General features: G+C 34.6%; 1 protein-coding gene across 1 annotated transcript in view; it reads right to left on the minus strand.

The window, feature by feature from the left end:
- Mondo (MLX interacting protein mondo) overlaps nucleotides 1-22938 on the minus strand; it is a 139305-nt gene that overhangs the window by 62210 nt on the left and 54157 nt on the right. The window contains exons 3-4 of the mRNA XM_089095308.1: nucleotides 18671-18867; nucleotides 11540-11714 (exon numbers count right to left, since the gene is read on the minus strand). Of these exons, the coding sequence (XP_088951434.1) occupies nucleotides 11540-11714; nucleotides 18671-18867 (372 nt within the window). The remainder of the gene's footprint in view (nucleotides 1-11539; nucleotides 11715-18670; nucleotides 18868-22938) is intronic.

Here is a 22938-nt window from a genome sequence, read left to right on the forward strand (position 1 = left end):
TATAAAATGATCATTTTTCGTGTTTTCGTGTTAGAAAACACGAAACAAAAAAAGGGGGAAGTAAGAAATCCTACTGACTTTGGCATCAACATGACCCTCATTTCAAAAGTCTTGCGGTATAAAAATGATCATTTTTCGTGTTAGAAAACACGAAACAAAAAAAGGGGAAGTAAGAATTCCTACTGACTTTGACCCTCAACATATCAACATGACCCTCATTTCAAAAGTCTTGCGGTATAAAAATGTTCATTTTTCGTGTTTGTATAGGATGCACCTTATCCAGAAAGAACAAGGTCAAGCAGCATCCATATGTTTCAGAGCCAGATGGTAGGATAAAACTTCAAAACTTGAGACAAACACTAATGACGGATTTAACTATAAAGAGAGTTCTAACAGAAGATGATAAATTTTATCAAGCGTAAACGACCAAGCAACGTCCCTATCTGAATTCCTGCTAGTAATTTTAAGGTGAAATCCGTGAATATTTTCAAGAAAATGTATCAGAAAAAGGCACCTTTGAATACCTGTCCAAGAAAGAACTCCAATTTAAAACTTTCACAAACGTATTAGTATAATAAATTATTTTTATAAGTTGGCAAAAATAAATATAGCTGCTAATAAGGGATAACAAAATTCTGTCTTGCATAAGCTGCATAAAAACAACGACAATTTATTTAAAAAGAAAGCGAAGTAACAAAAAGAAAAGAAATAATCACTTCAAACAAGAAGTAATAAGGGCAATGAGTGGGCAGATATTTTTAAGTATCATGGGGTACTTTGCCAACAAGCTCCGTAAGTTTTAGGTAGGGGGGGGGAGGGGTCTGTAAACACAAACGAGGCTTCGATTTCTAAGCCTTGGAGACAGATGTAATAAAAAAATGGCGAAAACAAAATAATATGATCGGGTATCTTTGTTATGAAGAATAGGGTATATTCCTGAAAAAAAAAAAAAAAAAAAAAAAAAAAAAAAAAAACGAGTGTTCAGTAAAAGAACTGAATATAATTTAACCAAAGATCTTCTATTATATTCGCCGGGGTTGGCCAAAGTTTTGGAATAAATAAAAATATTCTTTTTTGCGCAATCAGCGACAGCGTGGGTCCAGAAAGTTTTAATGTTTTACTTACAGTTATCCCCAACCACCGGAAAGAAGAAACCGAGGGTATGGAAAAGGATTTATAGACCGCTGTAAATGGGCTTAATTCAGTTGGTTGCATTATAGTTGTGGAATCAAAAGGATTGACTCTCAGAAGCAAATGTAATCTGCTGAATATAGAAAAAATGTTTACTAAGAATCACCTTTACATTTAACGAGAAGAAAAGAAATGAAAAAGAAACTCCCAAAAGGTATATATTTGCTTGTGAAAAGTTAATAAATTTTTCTTATTAGTGATGCTAGTGGCTCTTAACCTGGGTTCAAATTGAATTCCAGGGATTTGGTCAGTCAATCTCGCGGGGTCGGCGGAGGCTCTTTGTCTCTGAATTGTGTCTTGCATAAACCGAAGTGATATATCTACTACCGAAAGTTCCAATATCTCAGAAATCTTGTACCAGTTGATAAAAAATTTCGCATTCGGTAATAAAAGTCAAAATTTACACGACGTTTTTAAGTTATTAAGATTTTTATAACAGTTTCAACATTCTATTTATTTAAACTTTTCAAAACAAATTTAACACAAATGACAGGCCCTGTCAGTCATTGCCTGCAGGTGAACCCGCCACATCGCTTGGTCTATCTGTGTTGCAGGAAATTTTTGCACCCACTAGTCGAATTTTAAGAATTGTGATGGTACGTTGTTGTGTGAAAAGTTCTCTTTCTTTAGGAACCATAGGATATGGTTCCTGCAGTTTGTATGGACGGAGCTCCAGGTATGTTGGGAAGAAAATTTGGTTATGCTACACTAGTGAATGCCAATGCACCATACATCATTTTTATGCATTGTATTATGAATAGGCAAGCACCGGCAACAAAAACCTTGCCTCCCAAACAGGCAAAAGTATTAAAAACAATTGTGGAGTCTTTGAACTATGTGTGTAAAATGCTCCAAATCCCGCATCTTCAGGGAGCCGTGTAAAGAAATGGGATATGAATTCGAGGTACCTCTGTACCACTCTAACAATTCCATGGTTATCCTAAGGACAAGAACTGAATCTTATTTTTGCCATACGTGTGGAATTAGCCCTGTTTTTGCAAGAGCAGCAACATTTCAAAAATTCTGAGCTCATTGTCAATTTAGCATACTTGACTGATATCATCTCTGAGTCATTCACAAATATTCGTGTTTTTATGGAAGTTTTTAAGGCCAAACGAAAATACCAAAAAAACAAAACGAACGAATATGTGGCTCGCTGGTTCACTTGTTTGAGTAAATGAATTTTCTTTCATTGGCCAGTCGTTTGCAAGTATCCATCGATGGCAGTTCAAGAGTTTTTGGATTTTGTGCAAATTGTGGATATTGGTGAATGACTCGAATCATCTCAATAAACAGAAACAGCGGAGGATGTCAACATCATCGAAGCGGAAGAAAACCAGAGGGATTTTCAAAAAAAGCTACAGTTATGGAGACAACGAAGAGAAAACGATTACTTTTTAAACTTTACCCTGCCAGATGGCTGTGTAAGTAAGAACGAAGATGTATCTGGAATCAGAGACATTTCTGAACCCAATGAACCGAAGCAAGCAATTGCCATGCACCTAAATGAGTTTGCAAAGTCTCTCAACGGATACTTACCAACAAGAATCATAAACAGCACGAGTGAAACAGCCGTTCACGTTTAGTGTAGGGACAGCACATACAAGTGATGAATAACTCGATAAAGTCATTGAAATCTAGCAGAGCCAGATTCAACAACAACTCTTAGAACAAAAATACTCTCAACTTTTTAGTTTCGACAAATGTTAACGTACCCCGTTATTGCTAGGGAAGCGCTGGAGTTTCATACCGTTTGTTGCAAAATATCTTTACGTGCAATCCTTCCTAAGGATGTTGGACGTTAAAACAAAGAAAAGAAACAGGCTTTGTTGCGAAAGCTACATGGGAGTGGCACTTGCCAAGATAGATCCGCGTATCTTTGAACTGATCTCCGAAAGGCAGCAGCAAATGCATTTGCAGTAGATAGTGAATGTTCATTACTATATTTTTAGTGAAAGTGTTTAATTTGTGCTGCTATGTTTTAATACATACCTACATTTTACATACCTACATTTAAATACATTTTACATACATACATTAAAAATTTTTTTTTTTAGGTATTTATGCATTAATACATACCTACATTTTAAATTTGAAGAAATTGTGTTTTATTTTTCTATTTAAGCACGGTTCGGTTAACGCACATACAAAACTGGTGGTGGTCAGTACCTCCTACGAGGTTAATACCCCTGCTGGAGTTGGACTAATCTTGATTCTCAATTTGGTTTGAACGCACGGCTGGAGAGGCTGGAAATTGCAAATTAACAGACTCGTGATGAAATTTTGTGTCGCAAAAATATAATTTGTAGCAATTTCCTGATTTTTCAGCTGTTTAAAAAGGCTGAACAGCAAAAAATGAAATGTTCTTACTGAATTGTATCATGAGCAACCAAAGACTTTCTCAAAGCTGAGCAGTAAGGCTAAACAGCAAGCATTCGTTTTTTCCACATAAATTTTGTCAAGCGGAGGAAACAAGTTTCACAGCGTTTGCAACTTGTGGCTAAGCGTTATTTTTTCTACGAAACCCTTCCATCTCTATTTATTACATCATTTCTTTTCTCTATTTATTACATCAGCTTTTATTTACAACGTCTCTCTTTCACCAATTAACAGTTATTTTTTCCATATACACACTGTCAGTTTTCTGTTCAGTCAGTTTCTGCTTTCTGTCAGTTTTCTGTTCAGTTTCAGTTTTCACTGTGTGTTTTCTCTTCAGGGAGAAAATATGAGAGCGAGGTGCCAGCTAGAAGCTTATGAGGCTTATGATCACCTCATTTTTCAATGACAAGTACGTGGTTATTGAACATTCTTGACACTACAAAGCAACAATGCCTGCACAGAACACTTGTCTTCTATATGGATTAACTACCCACGTTCCTGTTAATGATTAAATAAAAAAACAAGTTTTTTTTAACTGAAAGTAAGGAACGACGTTAAAACTTAAAACGAACAGAAATTATTCCTTATGTGAAAGGGGCTGTCCCCTCCTCAATGCCTCGCTCTTTACGCTAAAGTTTTTAATTGTTTAAAAAAATAGAGTTGTGAGAAAGTCGAACTTTAGCGTAAAGAGCGAGGCGTTAAGGAGGGGACAGCCCCTTTCATATAAGGAATAATTTCTGTTCGTTTTAAGTTTTAACGTCATTCCTTACTTTCAGTTAACAAAACTTGTTTTTTTATTTAATTTTTGAACGTTTTTGAATTAATGCAGGTTTTGATTTTGGCTCACCGTACATGAATAATAAAAACAAAATTTGAATATTAAATTTACTTTTATTTGGTTAAATGACTTTCTCGAAACTTGTTTAATTTTATTTACGAACGTTTTTATTAGTAATAAATATAATCAACTTACGAATTAACTTAACGAACTTCTATATTCATATATTTTTAATACTTATATTAGGGGGTTTGCCCCCTAGTCAATACCATGCTCTTTAAGCTAAAGTTCGAATTTTGTTCCAATTCTTCAAAAATGACCGCTTAATCACAAAGGCCGTTAAATAGAATAAATAGCTCTTATGAAAGTACTAAAAATTCTTTAGCTTAAAGAGCGAGTTATTGACTAGGGGGTGAACCCAATCATTTATGTAATATTTTCTGTTCGTTTAAAGTTTTGATGTTGCTGCTGTTGCAGCTGAAAAACTTGTTTTTTTATATTTAATTTCTGATGTTTTTTTAAATAATGCTGGGAAGTCCGGCATCCCCTTCATAGCAATGTCCCTTCCCCCATGAAAACTTCCTTCATGGAAAGACCCTCCCACATTGCCCCCGCCCCCCCCACTACCAGAAAAAATCTCCCCTGAAAACGTCTGTATATTTCCCAATAACCAACACTATATGGGTAAAGTTCATAACTTTCAGCCCTCCCCCCGGGAGCTTCGGGGTATTAAAAGACATACTTATTATATTTTCGAACATGCTGAACAAAATGGCAATCTCAAAATTTTGATCGCGTGACTTTGGGAAAAAAATTACCGTGAGAGGGGGCCTAGCTGCCCTCCATTTTTTTTGGTCACTTAAAAAGGGCACTAGAACTTTTAATTTCCATTCCAATGAGCCCTCCAACGATATTCTAGGACCACTGGGTCGATACGATCACCCCTGAAAAAAAAAAAATAAAAAAATAAACACGCACCCGTGATCTTTCTTCTGGCAAAAAATGCAAAATTCCACATTTATGTAGATAGGAGCTTGAAACCTCTACAGTAGGGTCCTCTGATACGCTGAATATGATGGTGTGATTTTCATTAAGGTTCTATAGATTTTAGGGGGTGTTTCCCCCCTTTTTGAAAATCAGCCAAATTTTCTCAGGCGCGTAACTTTTGATGGGTAGGACTAAACTTGATGAAACTTATATATTTGAAATCAGCATTAAAATCTAATTCTTTTGATGTATCTATTTGTATCAAAATACCGTTTTCTAGAGTTTCGGTTACCATTGAGCCGGGTCGCTCCTTACTTACAGTTCGTTACCACGAACTGTTTGACAGAACTGTTAAGCCTTATGATATTAAAAAAAAGCCTGATGAAGCTGTGTGTTGGACAACGTTTCGGCCAGAAAAGTAGCACGTTGTCGAAAGTTAAAAAAACATTTAATACATTATCTTTGTAATGGGCCACCTGCCAAGTCCTCCTCTATGTCCCTTGATCGTTATCAACCGGATTAGCAATAATTTGTTCCATTAAATTAAGGTCATATTATACCTTAAGAATCATTTAGTGAGTCTCAGCGCGGCTGACCATCTCAAAGACAAAGAGCCTATTAGTAAATTTTCCAAGCACCATAAGAAGTTCCAAAAACTGCCAAATTACTCAAATGATATTTCTTTAGTATTTTGGTAAACAAAAAAATTGGCACGGGTCTTGAATGTGTTTAACAGTTCGAAAACCTAACAAGAGGCTAGTTTAGAATATAATCTTTTACTAATTGTTAAGCAAGGCGCTGTCTATTCAAGGTGCCTAAATTATAAAAAATATATTCCCTCCGTCGGCAGGGTTTTCAATCAAAGGAGATAGCACCACAATGAACTCCCAAAGCTGTCAAATTGCTCAAATGATATTGATTTAGAGCTGGTTTTGACGTTTTTCAAGAAGGGATGCTAGAACACTTTTAGGAACTATTCTTTCCTCAAGTTAAGAAAGAGAATTCTGCTCCATTTAATCGAAAAATGTAATTCGTAATTTACGTAATATTTACTTATATTTACTACTAATAAAAACTTCCTCAAATATAATTCAAAAACTTTCGAGAGAGTAGTATAGCCAGACTAAAATACAATGCATGTGCACTTTTCGTTTCGACAGGTCGTTGACAATGAGCCAAAATAAATATTGTCCTTAAATCCAAAAATTTCAAAAATTAAATAAAAAAAACAGGTTTTTTTTTACTGAAAGTAAGGACGTTAAAAATTAAAACGAACAGAAATTATTCCGTATATGAAAGGGGCTATCCCCTCCTCAACGTCTCGCTCTTTACGCTAAAATCTGACTTTCTCACAACTCTATTTTTTTTAAACAATAAAAAAATTTAGCTTTAAGAGCAAGGCGTTGAGGAGGGTACCGCCCATTTAATTTACTTATTATTTTCTTTTCGTTTTAATTTTTAACGTCGTTCCTTACTTTCAGTTAAAAAAAACTTTTTTTTTTATTTAATTACAGAAGAGATAATCGTAGAAGACATTCTTTGAGCGAAAAATACAGGGTTCTTAGTAAAAAGTCTCGCTCTTTGATTTCTTTTTAGTGAACTTGTCAATCTTGTCATGGCGCAAACCATAAGTAAGGGGCGACATTTGTTGATATTAACCAAAACTCTGAAAAAGAAGACAAGGGAACCAAAACCAGCTTATGGAATTCAGCTTATGGGCGCCCATGGTTCTTTCCCTAGTCTCCATTTAATCGAAAAAAACAAAATTCACTTTTTTCATTAAAACTTTCATTAAATGCTTATATTTATATCGCTGACAAAAAACGGAGAAATTAAATGGTTTTCATAAGATTTCCGGGAAAATAGGTGTCAACTTTAGTTTTCTGTCGTTACTTCGGATTTCTTATCCTAGTTCTACAAGATATGGCAAGACCGCCATTAATTCTAAATAGTTTGGCTACACAAGCTAAAAAAGATTGTAATGAATGAGATGTGGCTTAAGGCTTTTAAATACATATAAACCAATAGCATAATTATATCCACTAATCACAATCTCTTTTAAATGTTGAAGATTTGCAGCGATAACTTTGAAGTGGCAATACTGCGGCACATGACCAAGCAATTAAGAGTCGTCAATTTAAAAAAAGAGAAAAAAGTATGTGCTCTTTTATTTATGAAACACGTCCAAAATTTGATAAAATAGCAAAGAAAGGACAGAAAAGAAGAGGCGAATAAAACAATATATTTCTTTCTAAAATACCGTGAAAAACAAAAAGCGGAATAAATGGAAAAGCAAAAAGCGTAAGAAATGAGCCTACTCATTTAGAACCCAGACAGTCGTCAAAATTTTCTTCTTTTTCCTATTATCCATTGTGACTGAGTATTAGTCAACATTGTACAAATAAAAAGTGCAAGAAAGGCAGAGGTTTGCTCAAAGGTCGATACACCTATCGGCGACAAATGTAGACTGATTTAGACAGACACAGCAACGGAAAGTCTAGAGGCAAATGGTCACTGAGACTATAAGATAAGAAATCGCTGAGAAGACTGAAGAGAATGGAAAGACTGGATGCAAATGATCACTGAGACTATAAGATAAGAAAACCAGAGTTATACTCTGAGTCATTTCTGAACTCAAATATTGCAACATAGCCTGACGGAAACGTAAAAGGACGGTGTTTGTATGGATTAATACTCTTTTTTTTATCTATATATTACTTGTAAACGTTTTTTTCATTGGACGGTTAGTTCTTTATTGAGGCCACACCCGGATAAATAAACAAAAAACTTAAAAATATACTAGTCGAGTTAGAAACATAAAAATCCATGCAGAACAATTTTGGAACAGTGACAATGTAAATAAGCCATAAAAATCCTAAGACATACACATAAAAAAGCAAAAAAAGCGAAATTATGACAACAATCGTGGGAGGCCTGAGGTCCCAAGTGGAAGGAGGGAGGCGACAAAAACCCGGTGAAGCTGACTCTTTTCTTGTTTTTGATTGCCTGCATTTTTCACGTTTCTAGCTTGACTAGTTTAGCTCATTTTTTAATGCAAAGCGAAAACTGCACATGCAAACACACACACTTGGTTTTAGGATAGTGAAGAAGCATTAACAGTGATTATTAGTTAAATGGTTGTGAAAGTTGGCACAAAATCAGCGTGGAAGGATTTTAGACCAGCATCTCTTATCAGGGTTGAGGCTGGTCCTCCAGCTAGGGGCCCAGCAGCACCCACTAGAACTGGAGATAATGGTACTCCACCATATGCAAATGCAGTCAAACCAAGTAAGTAAAAAAAAAAAAAAACAAGGCGGGACTAGACCCTCAAGGTCCAAATTGGCGGTGCTGATCTTCGTTTCGTGGCCCTTCATCCAGGAAGTGCAATGGGGGGGGGGGGGGGGGTCAGCCACCCTGTGCTTTCACAAACCCTTCCTGCTTACCTTTCCTAAATTTCTTCAGGTACCCAATTAGTCAGCCCTGGCTGACCCTGGGTCGACCCTGGCTCAGCTTACAGTCACACCATTGACCCCTGTTCTAAACCAAATAGCCCCAAGCCCAAGCCCTGGGGAACCAACAAATGCAGGGGAACCAAGCCCTATGAATACAATATATCTTTATGGACAACAAGCACACAGCAGTGGACCTATAGCTAGTAGTACTCCAGCACAAAGTTCATTTCCAGCACTAGTACCAAGGTGCTCCAGCTCACGTTTATGGAATGAAAAGCATTAATAAAAGGCTTGATTCGAACCAAGTAATGTCTCATATATATGGACAAGGGTACTGAAATACCCTAGTTGTATATACATATCCTGCACCTTAAATGACACTTGTATTTGAAGCAGGAACAGGCGTTTTCCGTCACACTTTGCATCTGAAATTCAGATGTTTCGTGGGACTTGTTTAACCGCAAGATCCCCAAACCCACAGCGGCTGAGCTTGCAGACTGTTGCCTGCTTACATGTTGCAGTATAACTGGAACATAAGCAACATATAGAGAACTTGAAATAGAAGAATATGACTTAGAATGAACAAACTTTGAAACTGACGAAATTGCCTTGATTAATCCGAGAGCAGTAGCAGAGGGATTATATATTTCAGAGACTAACAAAAGCCTGAGAAGAAGGTTGCCATCCCAATGGCGGTTCTAGGCCTGAGCAGGGCGGGGTAGCTGCTCCTCCAGTTTTTCCTTGAATGATTATTTGCAAGGTAGATGGCTAAAAGTAAGAATCAGAACACTGTCAGTTGCTACAGTATTTCTGAAACATGAATTCTTCGAGCTTCAACCTTTGGCAACAACATGGACAATAAAGGATCATATAGTGTTTCTTTAGGCGAATATGAGGATCGCTATATGATTTTGCAGACGATAATAATGGAGGAGTCATCGCCCAAGACACTTACAGTGTTAAAACATTAGTGGCCAGAGTTGTCGAAAAATTGGAGAAATAGGTAAAAGACGTTCACTTAAAATTTCGTGCCGGTAAAACAAAAGCAATTGTATTCAATAAGAAAAGAACTGGAGCCCTCCCTAAGATATTTAAGGGGATTCGATACCACAAAGAATCAGCCTTTCTCGTCCATTATAAACTTCTTTAGTTTGTGTGGCCAAACTATTTAGAATTGATTGGGCGGTCTTGCCATAACTTTTAGAGCTTGGATAAGCAATCCGAATAAAGGGCAGAAAATTAAAAGCCGACATCTACTTTTCCTGAAATCTTGGAAAAACCATGAAACTTCTCTTGTTTTGTGCTAGAGATAGATATGTTTAGTCTTAGAGAAATCTATATGTTTAGGAAGTGTAAATTTTGTTTTTTCGATCAAACCGAACATAAATTTCTTTTTAAAATTCAGGAAGGCTTATCCTTAAAAACGTTCTAGTATACCTCCTAGGAAAATCCCAAAAATCACCTCAAAAGATCCCAACTGCTCAAAAGATCCCATTTTTTAAAACAGAATAATGAGCAAGTAGAAATTAGGTGGTACTTCAGCTTTTACCTGTATTTATATATATATATATATATATATATATATATATATATATATATATATATATATATATATATATATATATATATATATATATATATATATATATATATATATATATATATATATATATATATATATATATATATATATATATATATAATATATATATATATATATATATATATATATATATATATATATATATATATATATATATATAAACTATTCTAAATTTTTTTTTTTTTTATTTGACAACACATATCCTTTTTCAAAACAGATGAAATAGCGACACAGACATAGAAAACGATAGAGGCAAAAAAAATTACTCGGGTGGACCTTACCAGTTATCAAAACTTACCAGTTATACAGGCATTAAAATGTCTGGGCATTAAAGAGTGCTATGCGGACTTAAAAGTACGCTGGCTATTTTTGGGGACGGGGCGAATTCAGAAAAACAGAAAGAAAAAGGCAAAATGCATGAAGACTGAAGGATATAATAAAAAGTTATCTGGAAACACTCAATGTTTTTTGGAAGGGCAATGCCCAGAGCTCTCGGAATAGGATCCCACTGTTATATAACTTCTGTAGAAAAAAAAATCAATGGAAATATGTATTTAGGTAACAGCCTAAAATTAGAAAGGACAAGAAAAACGACATAACGGCTTAACAAATAATTTTTATGGTCGTTTAGATTTTAATTATTATTTTTTTGATATAATCTGAAAATTAGAGGTAAATATCCTGCCAACAACCGAAAAGATCCTTTCCCAAATCCTAGTGTGCGTGCAGCTCAACCCGTTCAATTTCGTCCCATTTAACACAATCCCCATTCAATTAAGCCCCATGCAACCCAAACCCCCGTCAAACTCAACCCTATTCAACCTAACATGTTGCAAGGGTGGAATTTAATTGGAATTGGATACGTATTAAGTTGCATGGGGTTGAACTAAACAATATTCGAGTTGAATGAGGGCAGAATTACACAGGGGTTGAGTCGAATGAGCGCTGAGTCAGAGCGTTAAGTCAGACGAGGGTTGAGTTGAACGAACACTGAGTTAAATGGGTTGAGTTAAATCGGGGTGCAGTTATATGGGAGCCCAAAAGCTTAAACCCGCAGAGAGGTAAAAACCTAGTAAGTATTCAAGTCAAAATGGTTGAAATTTACTAACCCTTATTTAAAACAAATCCAAATTTAAATTAGGATCATACCTATTTCTCTTGCATTAGGAAACGGATATGGTTGATTATTGGCAAGACTGGTAAATAATGTGTCCGAAAATTCGGCGAGGAACTCATCATCAAAGAAGTCGATACTTCTTGCACTGGTATCTCGTGAGCATACACTGGAACTACTTCCCGGGATGTCTAAATCTCGAGCCAAATTCTGGAAAAAAATCACTTAAAATATACTTATATCAATATTATATCGATAATATGTTAACATATATTGATAAAAAAATATATATAAAAATAGTATTTCTCAAAGGGGTTTCTTATTGCTTTAATCCGGTATTTTGGGTTAAGATTTAAAAAAAAAAAAAAAAAAAAAAAAAAAAAAAAAAAAAAAAAAAAGCTGAATATTTTTATAAAAAAGTGATGTGTTTCAAATGGTCTTGGGAAATCGCATCTAAGGAGACTTGGGGCTTTGCAGCCGGAGTCACAAGAGCAATCGGAGGTCCAAGCCAGAGTCGAAAAAAATAGTGCTAGCTTCTAACCTCCCAACACTCCAAGATTCCGAGCACCGCTTCATATTCTTAATTATTTTTAAAAGTTTTAAGGGGAGCCTAAGAGTTTTTTTTAAAGTACCCAAAAAATTTGCTTTTTCGGGCAATATTGTCGTGATTTGTGATAAGTTTAATTTTTTTTTTCCAAAATTTCAGGAAGTGGTTAAAAAATTGTCTGAGGTGACCAAAGTCCCTTTTTAGAGGATTCTCAGAATTTTTTTTTGCTCAAATATTGTGATTTTTGACTAAATTTAGAAGAAAAATGAACATTAACAATACCTTGGGTATTTTCTTCTCATTACTGATAGTAAATCTATTATCTAAATTGACATTATAGATGGCGTTTCAATAATACCACTTTATTATCTATTTAAAACCTTTGGTAGACCAACAAACCAGCTGTCGCAGGACCAACGGGGAAGGGTACTCGTCAGTCAAATATATTCCCTCGAAACATCTAAAGATACTGGGTGTAGCAGTCGCGTCTAGTCTCACTATGTTTTTCTTAATGTTACTATTTACTTATTTTTGTATTAATATAAATGTTGTAAAGGTTCGCGCTTCAAATTACGTGTACTAACACAAACCAACATACCTGTTGTAGCCGATACGTCTACTATACACCAACCCTACTGCAAAACGCAAATTGCCCAAATTCCGCAAGAAAAAAAACTGCATTAAATAAAGCCTTAATTTTTTCATATTTTCAGGGAGACATTCATCCAATTAGCACCTAGAGGAAAAGGTACTGACACGTGAGAAGAATTTCACGACAAAAACCAACCACAGGGGAATTTTGCTAGGGGGTGCTAATACTCTAAAAGTAGGCTATATGCTTTACTCTCATTCTGAGGAAGTCTTCAACATAATGCCAGCCAGAGCTGATGTAACGAAAGTACCTCTTCGTCTCCTCGCCGATACTGATTATCGTCACCAGAAAACTTGGGTGCCTCTCGGTTCCTTGAAATTCACCTCTCTAACCTCATTTCCTATATTTAATATATTTTTGAGGAAATGTCATCAAATTCAAAATTCCCTCGAGGGAGATAGTTTACATGTTTGGTACAGCCCAGGGATGAAGCACAGACATATTTTAAAAGTGAAAGGCCCTCCCCACCTGTTAACGGCGGATAGGTAACTTTGATTATTTTTGGAACCCAGACGATCCTAGGACTAAACAGGTCTACTTTGTGAAGTCGGAACGTTCCCACCCCAAAAAAAGAGATGTCTAAGTGTTCTAAATCTGGAATCTGGAGAGGAATGATATATAAAAATTTTCAGCCAGATACTTTTTATTTCAGCCAGACACAATTTTTTTTTACTGGGGTGGGGGTAAATTCAAAACAACATGAAAAACAATCAGAGCAGTAGATAAAAAATATATAAAACAACAGGAAAATTAGAGAACTCTTGGTACCCAAGGGCCTACAAACTTCCGTAAAGAGCTTTCAAACATACCACCTTCCAACAGCGTCATCCCTTCCAGCGCAGACACCCTTGACACTGAGTGTACCCTTAGGTCTGAATCAAGCCCTGAATCATTATCTTGGATTTTTACTCCTTGACAATGAATTTTCAAATTTAGCATACTAAAGCAAATAAAGTTTGGGAAAAATAAGCTTCAAAGAATTGCACATATTCCGATTTGCAGTAATATTGGCCAAAAAGCTTCATCTTACAATTAGTTACCATAAGCTATATTTAATAGCCCCTTAGGAGAAGCAATAAACCGTCATTAACTCTCTCACGAAGAGTTTCAACTGTTTTATACGGACTAGTAACCAAGATTAACAACGTATCATGAGTGTAGCTAGCAAATGTGTATCCAGGATAATGTTCGGGAGGTTTTTTTTTTGCTTTTTTTGGGGGTGGGGGTGTACAAAAAACAACAAAACTCATCAAAAACTTATTTATATGCATTTTTGTTACTTTTTTTTACAGTTGGATATAAATTCAGGGGGAGGGGGCTCATACCTGGTAACCCCTCCCAGATTACGGCATTGGCGGTCAGTGCTGCGATTCCTGTTATAAAAAAAGGAAAAAAAATTCTCACAAGTTCCTGAAGCATAGACAGCGTTGTAAAGTAATTATATCCAAACATGACCTTTGATTGCAAAAGAAGATAAGACTATTTTTGGCTAATTTACTGACTCAGTTAATGGAGCTAGACATAATTTTTCCCTTAAAACAATGTACATATAAATTCCGTAAAAACCACGCGAAGATTACAAATCCTTGCTCCAGAACTAACAAAAAAGGGAAACCGCTCAGAGATAATAAAACAAGATCGTATTGAGAAGGAGGTAAAAAAATTTGAGAAAGCACATTTAAGACCACCTTGAAGTGGTCTTATCAGGGCCTAAAGTCTTGCAAAAAGCCGAATGTAATGAAAAACGCTTTTGGAATCTAATGAAGAACGGTAATGAAAAAATTCTTCTAACGAAAAACGTTTCTAATGAAAAACTGTTTGGTGGTTTGAAACAGGAACGCATAGAGATATTTGTTGCTGAAGTAAAGTTTCAGGGATGAAAAAAAAAAAAAAAAAACCACAGGTAAATTAATCAAACAAAAAGGCTGAAAAATAACGAGATCTTTATTTATTTTGGAGTACCATGCACAAAGACCTCTTCCCCTGCTTATATCCTATCTTTTTAGCGTTTTTTAAATCAGAATAATAAAATAACTGAATCTCATTTAACTTATCTTATTGCCTCTACTGACACCTTTCAAAGATGCTTAGGGGTCTTCTAAGAAAACTTTAAATCAGGAAGCTCGTATTTTTAGAGGTAAATAAACTACATTATTGATAAGACTATGGAAATCATTAAGCCGTTCAAAGTTTAAACAGTCTGCAAACAACATTTTTTATAATTCCAAGAAAAGGTGGCTAATTCTGAAAATTGATTTAAAGTTTGCAATGTATCTTCATGGTTAAAATATTTCAAGCCGTCTATGCAAATACAAGGGGGGGGGGGGTCAAACGATGGTTCAGCACCGTGAAGATCCCCCTGCGTTGCATGTGCAAATATGCCGCAGTTTAAAGAGAATTCCAAAAAAGCTTGATGGCAAGGCCGGGGCCATGCATACACACGTAGGTTATTTTATAGAGGGCTATACGATGGGCGCAGGGGACATGATGGATGAAGCAAAAACGAACAATTTTTAAATCAAAATGAGTCTCTGCACCTGACAAAATGGAGACAACTGTACACACTGTATTGAATAGAAAGATGAAATCGATTAATAATATTAAGTATTAGCAAAGGGCCTCCGTAGAAACTTTTCCCCAGGGGAAGCGAGCCTGCAACAAATCCAGGGGAGGGGGACTGACGTTTCCTAAATAGATATTCTTCTCTAAAAAAGTGCTAGTTTCTAAGAATTTTGCAAAATTATGCACTTTTGTCCGTTTTGGATTTCTTATGGGGGTTGACACCCCACCTCCTTTCAGCCATACTTGCGATTAGACTTATTCAATGTTAGATAATGGTCACTTATAATTATGGACACTCAGTTACAAATTAGATCCCTCAGCTTTGGTCATACTTCTGATTACATTCACGATTAGAAATTTAGCTCCTTCTGTATATTAGGGACTAAATGTATATTAGGTATTTAGGTATTTTAGGTATTTTACTGTATACTGTATTTTTAGGTATTTTACTGTATACTGTACATTAGGTATTTTAGGGACTAAATATGTTGTGCTATTTTAGGCTGAACATTGTGCTATTGTAGGTATTATTGTAGGTATTAGGTATTTTAGGGACTAAATATGTTGTGCTATTTTAGGCTGAACATTGTGCTATTGTAGGTATTATTGTAGGTATTAGGTATTTTAGGGACTAAATGTGTTGTGCTATTTTAGGCTGAACATTGTGCTATTGTAGGTATTATTGTAGGTATTAGGTATTTTAGGGTCTAAATGTGCTGTGCTATTTTAGGCTGCTATTTGCATGAACAAATAACTTATGATAAATTACTTCTGGATTTTTTATTACTTTTTCTAACCACATTGAAGGATGCCCTGGTTTTCATTGGTCCATGCTGGGTTGCCAAAACGCACAATTTTTAGTAACCTCTCAGACTTCCTGTATAAGACATAACCTAGACATCTTCGTGATGTTCCATTATAACCCTCGACAGCAAGATTGTACCACATTTTTCGTAGGTTTTATTGTTTCATATTCAGTCACTCAAACGAGTAAATTATTTTTTATTTATTTATAATAGTTTATAATACGTTTAATAACTAAACTATGATAAGTTACATAATTATAAGTTATAAATAATAAGTTATAATAATTAAATAGTTTCTCAGGGAAACATCTAGATATTTTAACTTTTATAATATTTACTATTTTATAATATTTTTATTATTTTAAATATTTACACTAAACAGGAAATAATGAAACTGTCATACTTCAAACACTGGCGGCAATAAACTAACTAGAGGGGAAGGTTGAAGATATAGAAGGGGTACATCTTAAACCATAATTTGTCTCTGGAGGCAAGGAGCGGGGGCCCTTCGAAGAACCCCCTCTCATTTTACAGGTAAGAATACAGAGGTTTCCAATACATTTAATATAAAGAAAGAAATGATCAAAAATCGGGCTTTTAAGGCTGAACGAAAATACTAAAAAAAAAACACAAAGCGAATATTTCAAAAGGACAACCGTCTCTCTTCTTCAGCGCGAACAAAAAATATTTTCAAGGAAATTGTCCTTCAACCAGGAAACCAAAAGCAGATAATTTTTCAGTAGGCTATTTTCGTTTGTCCTTGAAAGTCCCATTTTTGATCGTTTCTTTCTTTATATTATAGCAGGCCAATGCGATTCAAAAAATTATCTTAAATATATCTAAAATTACAAATAAAAACTTTGGTAATACAAAATGGATTATTTACAACAGAAGTGCAGAAAACTTGAATCTGACCCTACCTCCCTGAAGGAAATTGAGAAATTTTAATCTGTAATCTTTAGCTGCTTTTCCCTATCATATAACTTTTTTGTCAATAATATGGATTCTGGATTTAAAATGTAGCCTAAATGAAAATAAAAATTCCTTAAATTCGGAATTTTTGTTTACAATTTCGTATGCCAAAAATGCTCACTATTCCGGCAAATTTGAGAAGAAGGCATTACATATCTAAAAAAGAAAAAGAAAATCTTCCTGAAACTTAACCTAACACAGGATTATTTTTTTCAGGTTTTCATTAATACAGATATGAATTAATTTAAGGCAAATTTGAGAAGAAATTACATATCTAAAAAAAAAAAAAAAAAAAAAAAAAAAAAAAATCTGAAACAACCAAACACAGGATTTTTCTTTTTTCATGTTTTCATTTATTCAAGCTTGAATTAATTTGAGGCAAGTTTGAGAAGAAGACATTACATATCTTAAAAAGACAAAAAAAAAAAAGACAAAAAAAACCAAACTTAACCGAACACACGATTATTTGTTTTATGTTTTCATTAATTCGAATTTGAATTAATTTGAGGCAAATTTGAGAAGAAGAGATTACATATCTAAAAAGGAAAAAAAAATAATCCTAAAACTTAACCAAACGCAGGATTATTTCTTTTTCATGTGTTCATTATTTCTCTTAGTAGAAGTTGAGTAATTTTCTTTGAAGCATAAATCTCCACCCTTTTGTATTAAATTTAAAAGTCACATTTAAGTATTTCCTACTTCTTTTTGAAGGTTATGGCCATTGTTAATTACAAATTAGAGTTTATAGAAAGATTTACGCACTAATTTTTTTTATAGGGACGGGGGGAGGGGACAAGAGAGGAACACGGGGGCCCAGGCTGAGAACTGTTAGGTTTTACTAATCTTGGCGCAAGATTCCCCTTCTAAACTAGCTACGAAATTTAGACTATAAATTATTGACCTAAATACTATAATAAAAACATTCGTATGTTACTTAAATCAGAAAATTTTTATGTATTGGATTTCAGATTTGAAATCCAATAAATAAATAGAAATCTATGAAAATTACAAATTTGGCGAAATTATAAAATTTAAATTTGTTCTATTTCTATTATTTATGACTATTTTTGTATGAGAATTTAAGCATGCCCAAATTTCCTGTTCACAAGGTGACAATTCCACTATATTTTTTGTTTCATTGTATATTACTCATGACTTGTTGTTACCTGCGTTTTAGGCTGACGGTAATAAGGATTAATTAAAAAGAATTAATTAATTTAATCGATTCATCGAAATTCATTAATTAATAAGAATAAATAATGACAACATTAATGATAATTGAGTTCTGAGACAACCCCATTATCTTACTCCTTCTAAAACTTTCGATTCAATAATACAAATAAGGAATTTTTTTTAACTATCTTTGAAAAAAAAAATTGAAAATTTCTGAAAGCCCAGGCAACATTAAAATTGTCACTAAAAATAACTTGTATTGATCACATATTTTCGGCTCTTTTTGGCTGCGTTTTATCTTGGCTAAACTCCAGAAGTTCCTCTTTATTTAATCAAAAAGCTTTATATCAGAAAATCAAGCCACTGAGAACAAAATAATTTAATTTATCAATAAATTATCGATTATTAACTTATTTAATTACAAATCAATTTAATAATTTAAAATAATTTATACCTGATCACTTCCAGAAAGATGTCGGCCCATTACTTTATTCTTGTAGAAAATTCGCCATTTTTTGTACTCAGCAGTGACTGTTGCAAGTCGACGCTTCCAGTATTTCCCTTCAAGGACTATTGCTTCAGGTTTACAATGATTATCCACATCCAAAGGGGAAGCAAACTGAACAATTGTGCCAGGATGTTTGAAAATAACTGGAAATAAAGATCTATTCTAAGTGAAGGCATGTTAACTCCGTATTTCAACAGACTATAGATTTTATCCAGTCAATTCATTAAAATAACACTAAAATTAATTCATTAATCTAATTTTTTAATTTTATAGTTAAACCATTAATTTAAATAACAATTGATTAAATTATTAATACAAATTTGATCTTAAATAAAATTTAACAATTTTAATTAGTTAATTAAAATTAATTAATTAACTTAAGTTAACTCCACTTTTAAGAAAGCTATAGATCATATCCTGTCGAACCACAGCTCAAAGTACAGATTGTATCTAGCTGACAAAGATATATCTCTTATTTAGAGTTGCAGCCCCTGCAAACGTATCACTAATTTTAGGGTCAGTCTATACTAAGTCATCCAGTTTGTAACGCCCATTTCTATATATCCTGAAAAAGGCTTATGCCAGCTGTAGCTCTCACTCTATTTGTCTTGGCTTTTTCTCCAACTAGTCATGGATTAATGGCAACTTGATTCAGCCCCCTCCCCTTTGCATACAAGTCCAGTCGACATTGTCCGTCAGAGTCAGCTCAAAAATCTCGATCATCCCTAAAGTTCCTTGACTATCTACCTTAGTTTTTCCCTTAGATGGATGAATGATAGACTATCATTCATCCTTAGATGGATGAAGTTATATGAAAGCTTTTTAGCTGAGTGGTTGAAAGTAAAGATAATCCCAAATGTTGACCAGAGACAATTCGGAAACCTACGCTCTACATCTACTACCCACTATCTTTTTCACCTTATGGACACAATATGTAACGCACTCGAAAAACCCAATACCTGGCTCAATGTTATCGCTGTTGACTTGCAAAAAAGCTTTTGATTTAATCAACCACAATATACTATTAGAAAAGCTATCTAATGACTTTCAAGTTAACCCTTATTTAATTACAATAATTGCGCCTTTCCTCTCTAACAGAACGCAAGTCGTGAAATACCTGAATGTATATTCTGATCCCCTCCCAATTTAAAATGGTGTGTCTCAAGTAAGCCTCTTAGGTTCTTTTTTATGTCCTACAGTGAAAAATAGCCTTGGTGTTTATTTTCTAGATAGATGAAACTTCGTTGGTGATCTAACCTTCTCACAGACGAGTTTCGAAAATTACACAACCTACCCATTGGACATCTTGGAGTCTACATCAGTCGAAGCTCTCGCTGATGTTATGAAAGTCAACCCTTTAAAGTCAACTATTGTTACCAATAGTTTCCTCAAAACTCTCCCTTCTTTCTCCTATCTCGTCCTTCCTGAAATGTCCGTTACCGCTATGAAATTACTGGGCGTTACCATCTCAAGCGACTTAAAATGGGATTGTCATATTAATGACATCTTAAAACGTGCAAATGCCGCATTTTCCCTCCTTAAAAAATTTAAATACCCTAAATCGCACTGTTTGAGGATTTTCCTGTCATTTGTACCCCCAACCCTTGAGTACGCCTGTCCTGTTTGGCATCCTGGCATTTCCATTGAATTGTCGGACAGAATAGAGGCAGGCCAACAAACGTGCCTAAGAATTATCTTTAATAAGGGTAAAGTACCTTATATGTCCCTTTTTAGGAGAGCTAATCTTGTGACCCTTAGAGAAAGGAAAGCAAAAATCACCTTGCGTTTTGCTAACAATGCCCTCCATAACCCTCGAACAACTCCCCTTTTCCCTGGCCAATATTCACCCCTTTGACCCCGCCTCCCGCGTTCTGTGTCAATAAAGAACCCCCCTTCTTGTCCCAATAAGAGTTTGCACTGAAAGATATAGAAGAACTTTTATCCCTTACATAGTTGACTTTTTCAACCATTGAATATCCGCTGCCTCCTTCCCCCCTCACTCACTCTTTACCTCATAGTTATTAAATTTATTGCCCATTTTGCAAATTTGGAGGTTTTTTATTTATGTTTGTTAGTCACCAACTAACTTAAATTTATGTTTTAATTTTACTTTATCCTCTTGTTAATTTTACGAGTTTTCGTTTTTTTTTGGCATTTTTGCTGACTTGACATTGGCCTTGTAATTTTATGAGTTTTTTTTTGTTTTGTTTTTAACATTTTTACGTATTTGACATTGACCCTTTTATAATTTCCTGTTGTTTTTTGATTGTTTGTTTTTGTTGTTCTTTTTTTTGCTTTATTTGACGCTAAAGTGCGAATTCGGCCCTTTTGGGCTTGTGATAGCCGTTTTTCAGCAATAAATCTTATCTTATCTATCAACAAGTGAAAATAACATTATTTTTATACATTCCTGAAAAAAGCTTATGCCAGCAGCTGTGTCTCTCACTCTGACTATCTGTCTTGGCTCCAACTAGCCATTGATTAATGGCAACCTAAACTTTTCTGGTAAAATTACCGATTCTGGTAGCCTAACATATTCCAAGATTTATATAGACCTAGCCTTCTTAAAAAAAGAATTAGAAATAGAAGAAAAAAGGAAGAAAAAAGAAAAATCAAATTGTTGGACCATAGTATGAAAAAGCAGAATTCTGAAAATCTGAAAGAATCTTGACACTATAAGACAGGAAAGCAACTTTTAAACCTGAATCTTACCATCTTATGACCTGTTTACCCAGACGACATTGAAATATCTCTATAATTCCCAATTCAATTCATGTAACACTATGTTTATCTCCTTTTTTCATGTCATTTCTGTGTCTATTGTATTGTGCATGTTTCATCCCGGTTTGTGTCTTGTCGCATGGTTTTTAATGGAGATGTTTTCATTGTACTTTCAAGCATGAAGGCTGTTTCTTTTTGCCCTTCAAAATTGTATTTGGGCGTAGTGGTCCCCAAAAGAGAATCTTTGAGGTAACAAACTCTTGAAAATAATCAACCAAAAACAGTAAAAGCCTTAAAGACACTTTTTTTTACTTTAATTGAGAGGTTTTAAAACTAGACCCTTTTTTGCCAACTTTTTATTGTACTTTGAAAAAAAAATATCACTATTTTGTCTGTAACTGTTGTAACTGATTTTTTTAATTCACTTCTTGAGTCCATTGAGCTCAACTGACTTTCTTTCAACTGACAACAAACTCAACTGACAACTCACTTCTTGAGCTCAACTGACTTTCCATCAACTAGCACAACTCCTTTCTTTCTAACCTGATAAATGAATGGACTCGAATGAATAGATTGCCTCTTTAATTGTTTTTATACCTGCCATTGTTCCACATTATAAACACAAAGCTCTAAAAATAAAAAATACATTACAGCATTCTATTTTTCATGATTTCAAAAAAAAAAAAACTGTGTCAAACACATTTATTAACCATGTTGTTTGATTTCACCTGTTTTTGTCTTTCTTTTATCCAAGGCCGTACCCAGAGGGGGGGGGTCCCCGAAATATTTGTTTGACTCGTAAAAACATAACAAAAATGGATATAAACAAATTCTGTATCCGTTTTTTGAGGTTTTTTTTTTGTGTAAAACACTCCCGAAAAAAAATCTTTGAATAAAACCCCCTCCGAAAAAAACCTGGATATGGCCTCGCTTTTATCTCATGCCTATAACTAAACCAGTATTCCTGAAATAAACTTAAATGTAATAGCATCTCAGCTTGATTTCTTGGAAAAAAATTGCCTGCTGATTGATTAAATTAAATAAAAAGGTGTCTTTTTCAGCCAAATCGTTTAAGATGACATTACACGTGGGATAAAATAGCTGCCTATCCTCATTTCAGTTTAATTACTTTTTTGTTGACTTTACCAAGTTTCTTGCTGTGATAGTGTAAGCAACCAGAAATTGGTGCTCCCGACTTGCTGATAGACTTATATTATGCACAACAAACCGTAAGACTGCTTCAATACTCAGACCGCTTCATCAACCTCGGGATAGTTAATTCTGCAATCTCGAAACCAAAAGAGTCAAAGTGCAGTAAGACAACTGACCCAAGACTCGATATCCGTATTTGGTTGCTGAATCAGTAACTCTATGACTTCGAGGACATTTGCTCAGAACCAGATATGAACATCGAAGTGAATTAACTAAATACCTCAACCCAGGAGAGTCTGGTCTTCTTGCCAACAAAAGTGATGATTGTGAGTGACATTGAT

Source organism: Artemia sp. Qi Xiang Cuo, chromosome 10, assembly GCF_049724085.1.
Source record: "Artemia sp. Qi Xiang Cuo chromosome 10, ASM4972408v1, whole genome shotgun sequence".
NCBI classification, from domain to species: Eukaryota; Metazoa; Arthropoda; class Branchiopoda; order Anostraca; family Artemiidae; genus Artemia; species Artemia sp. Qi Xiang Cuo.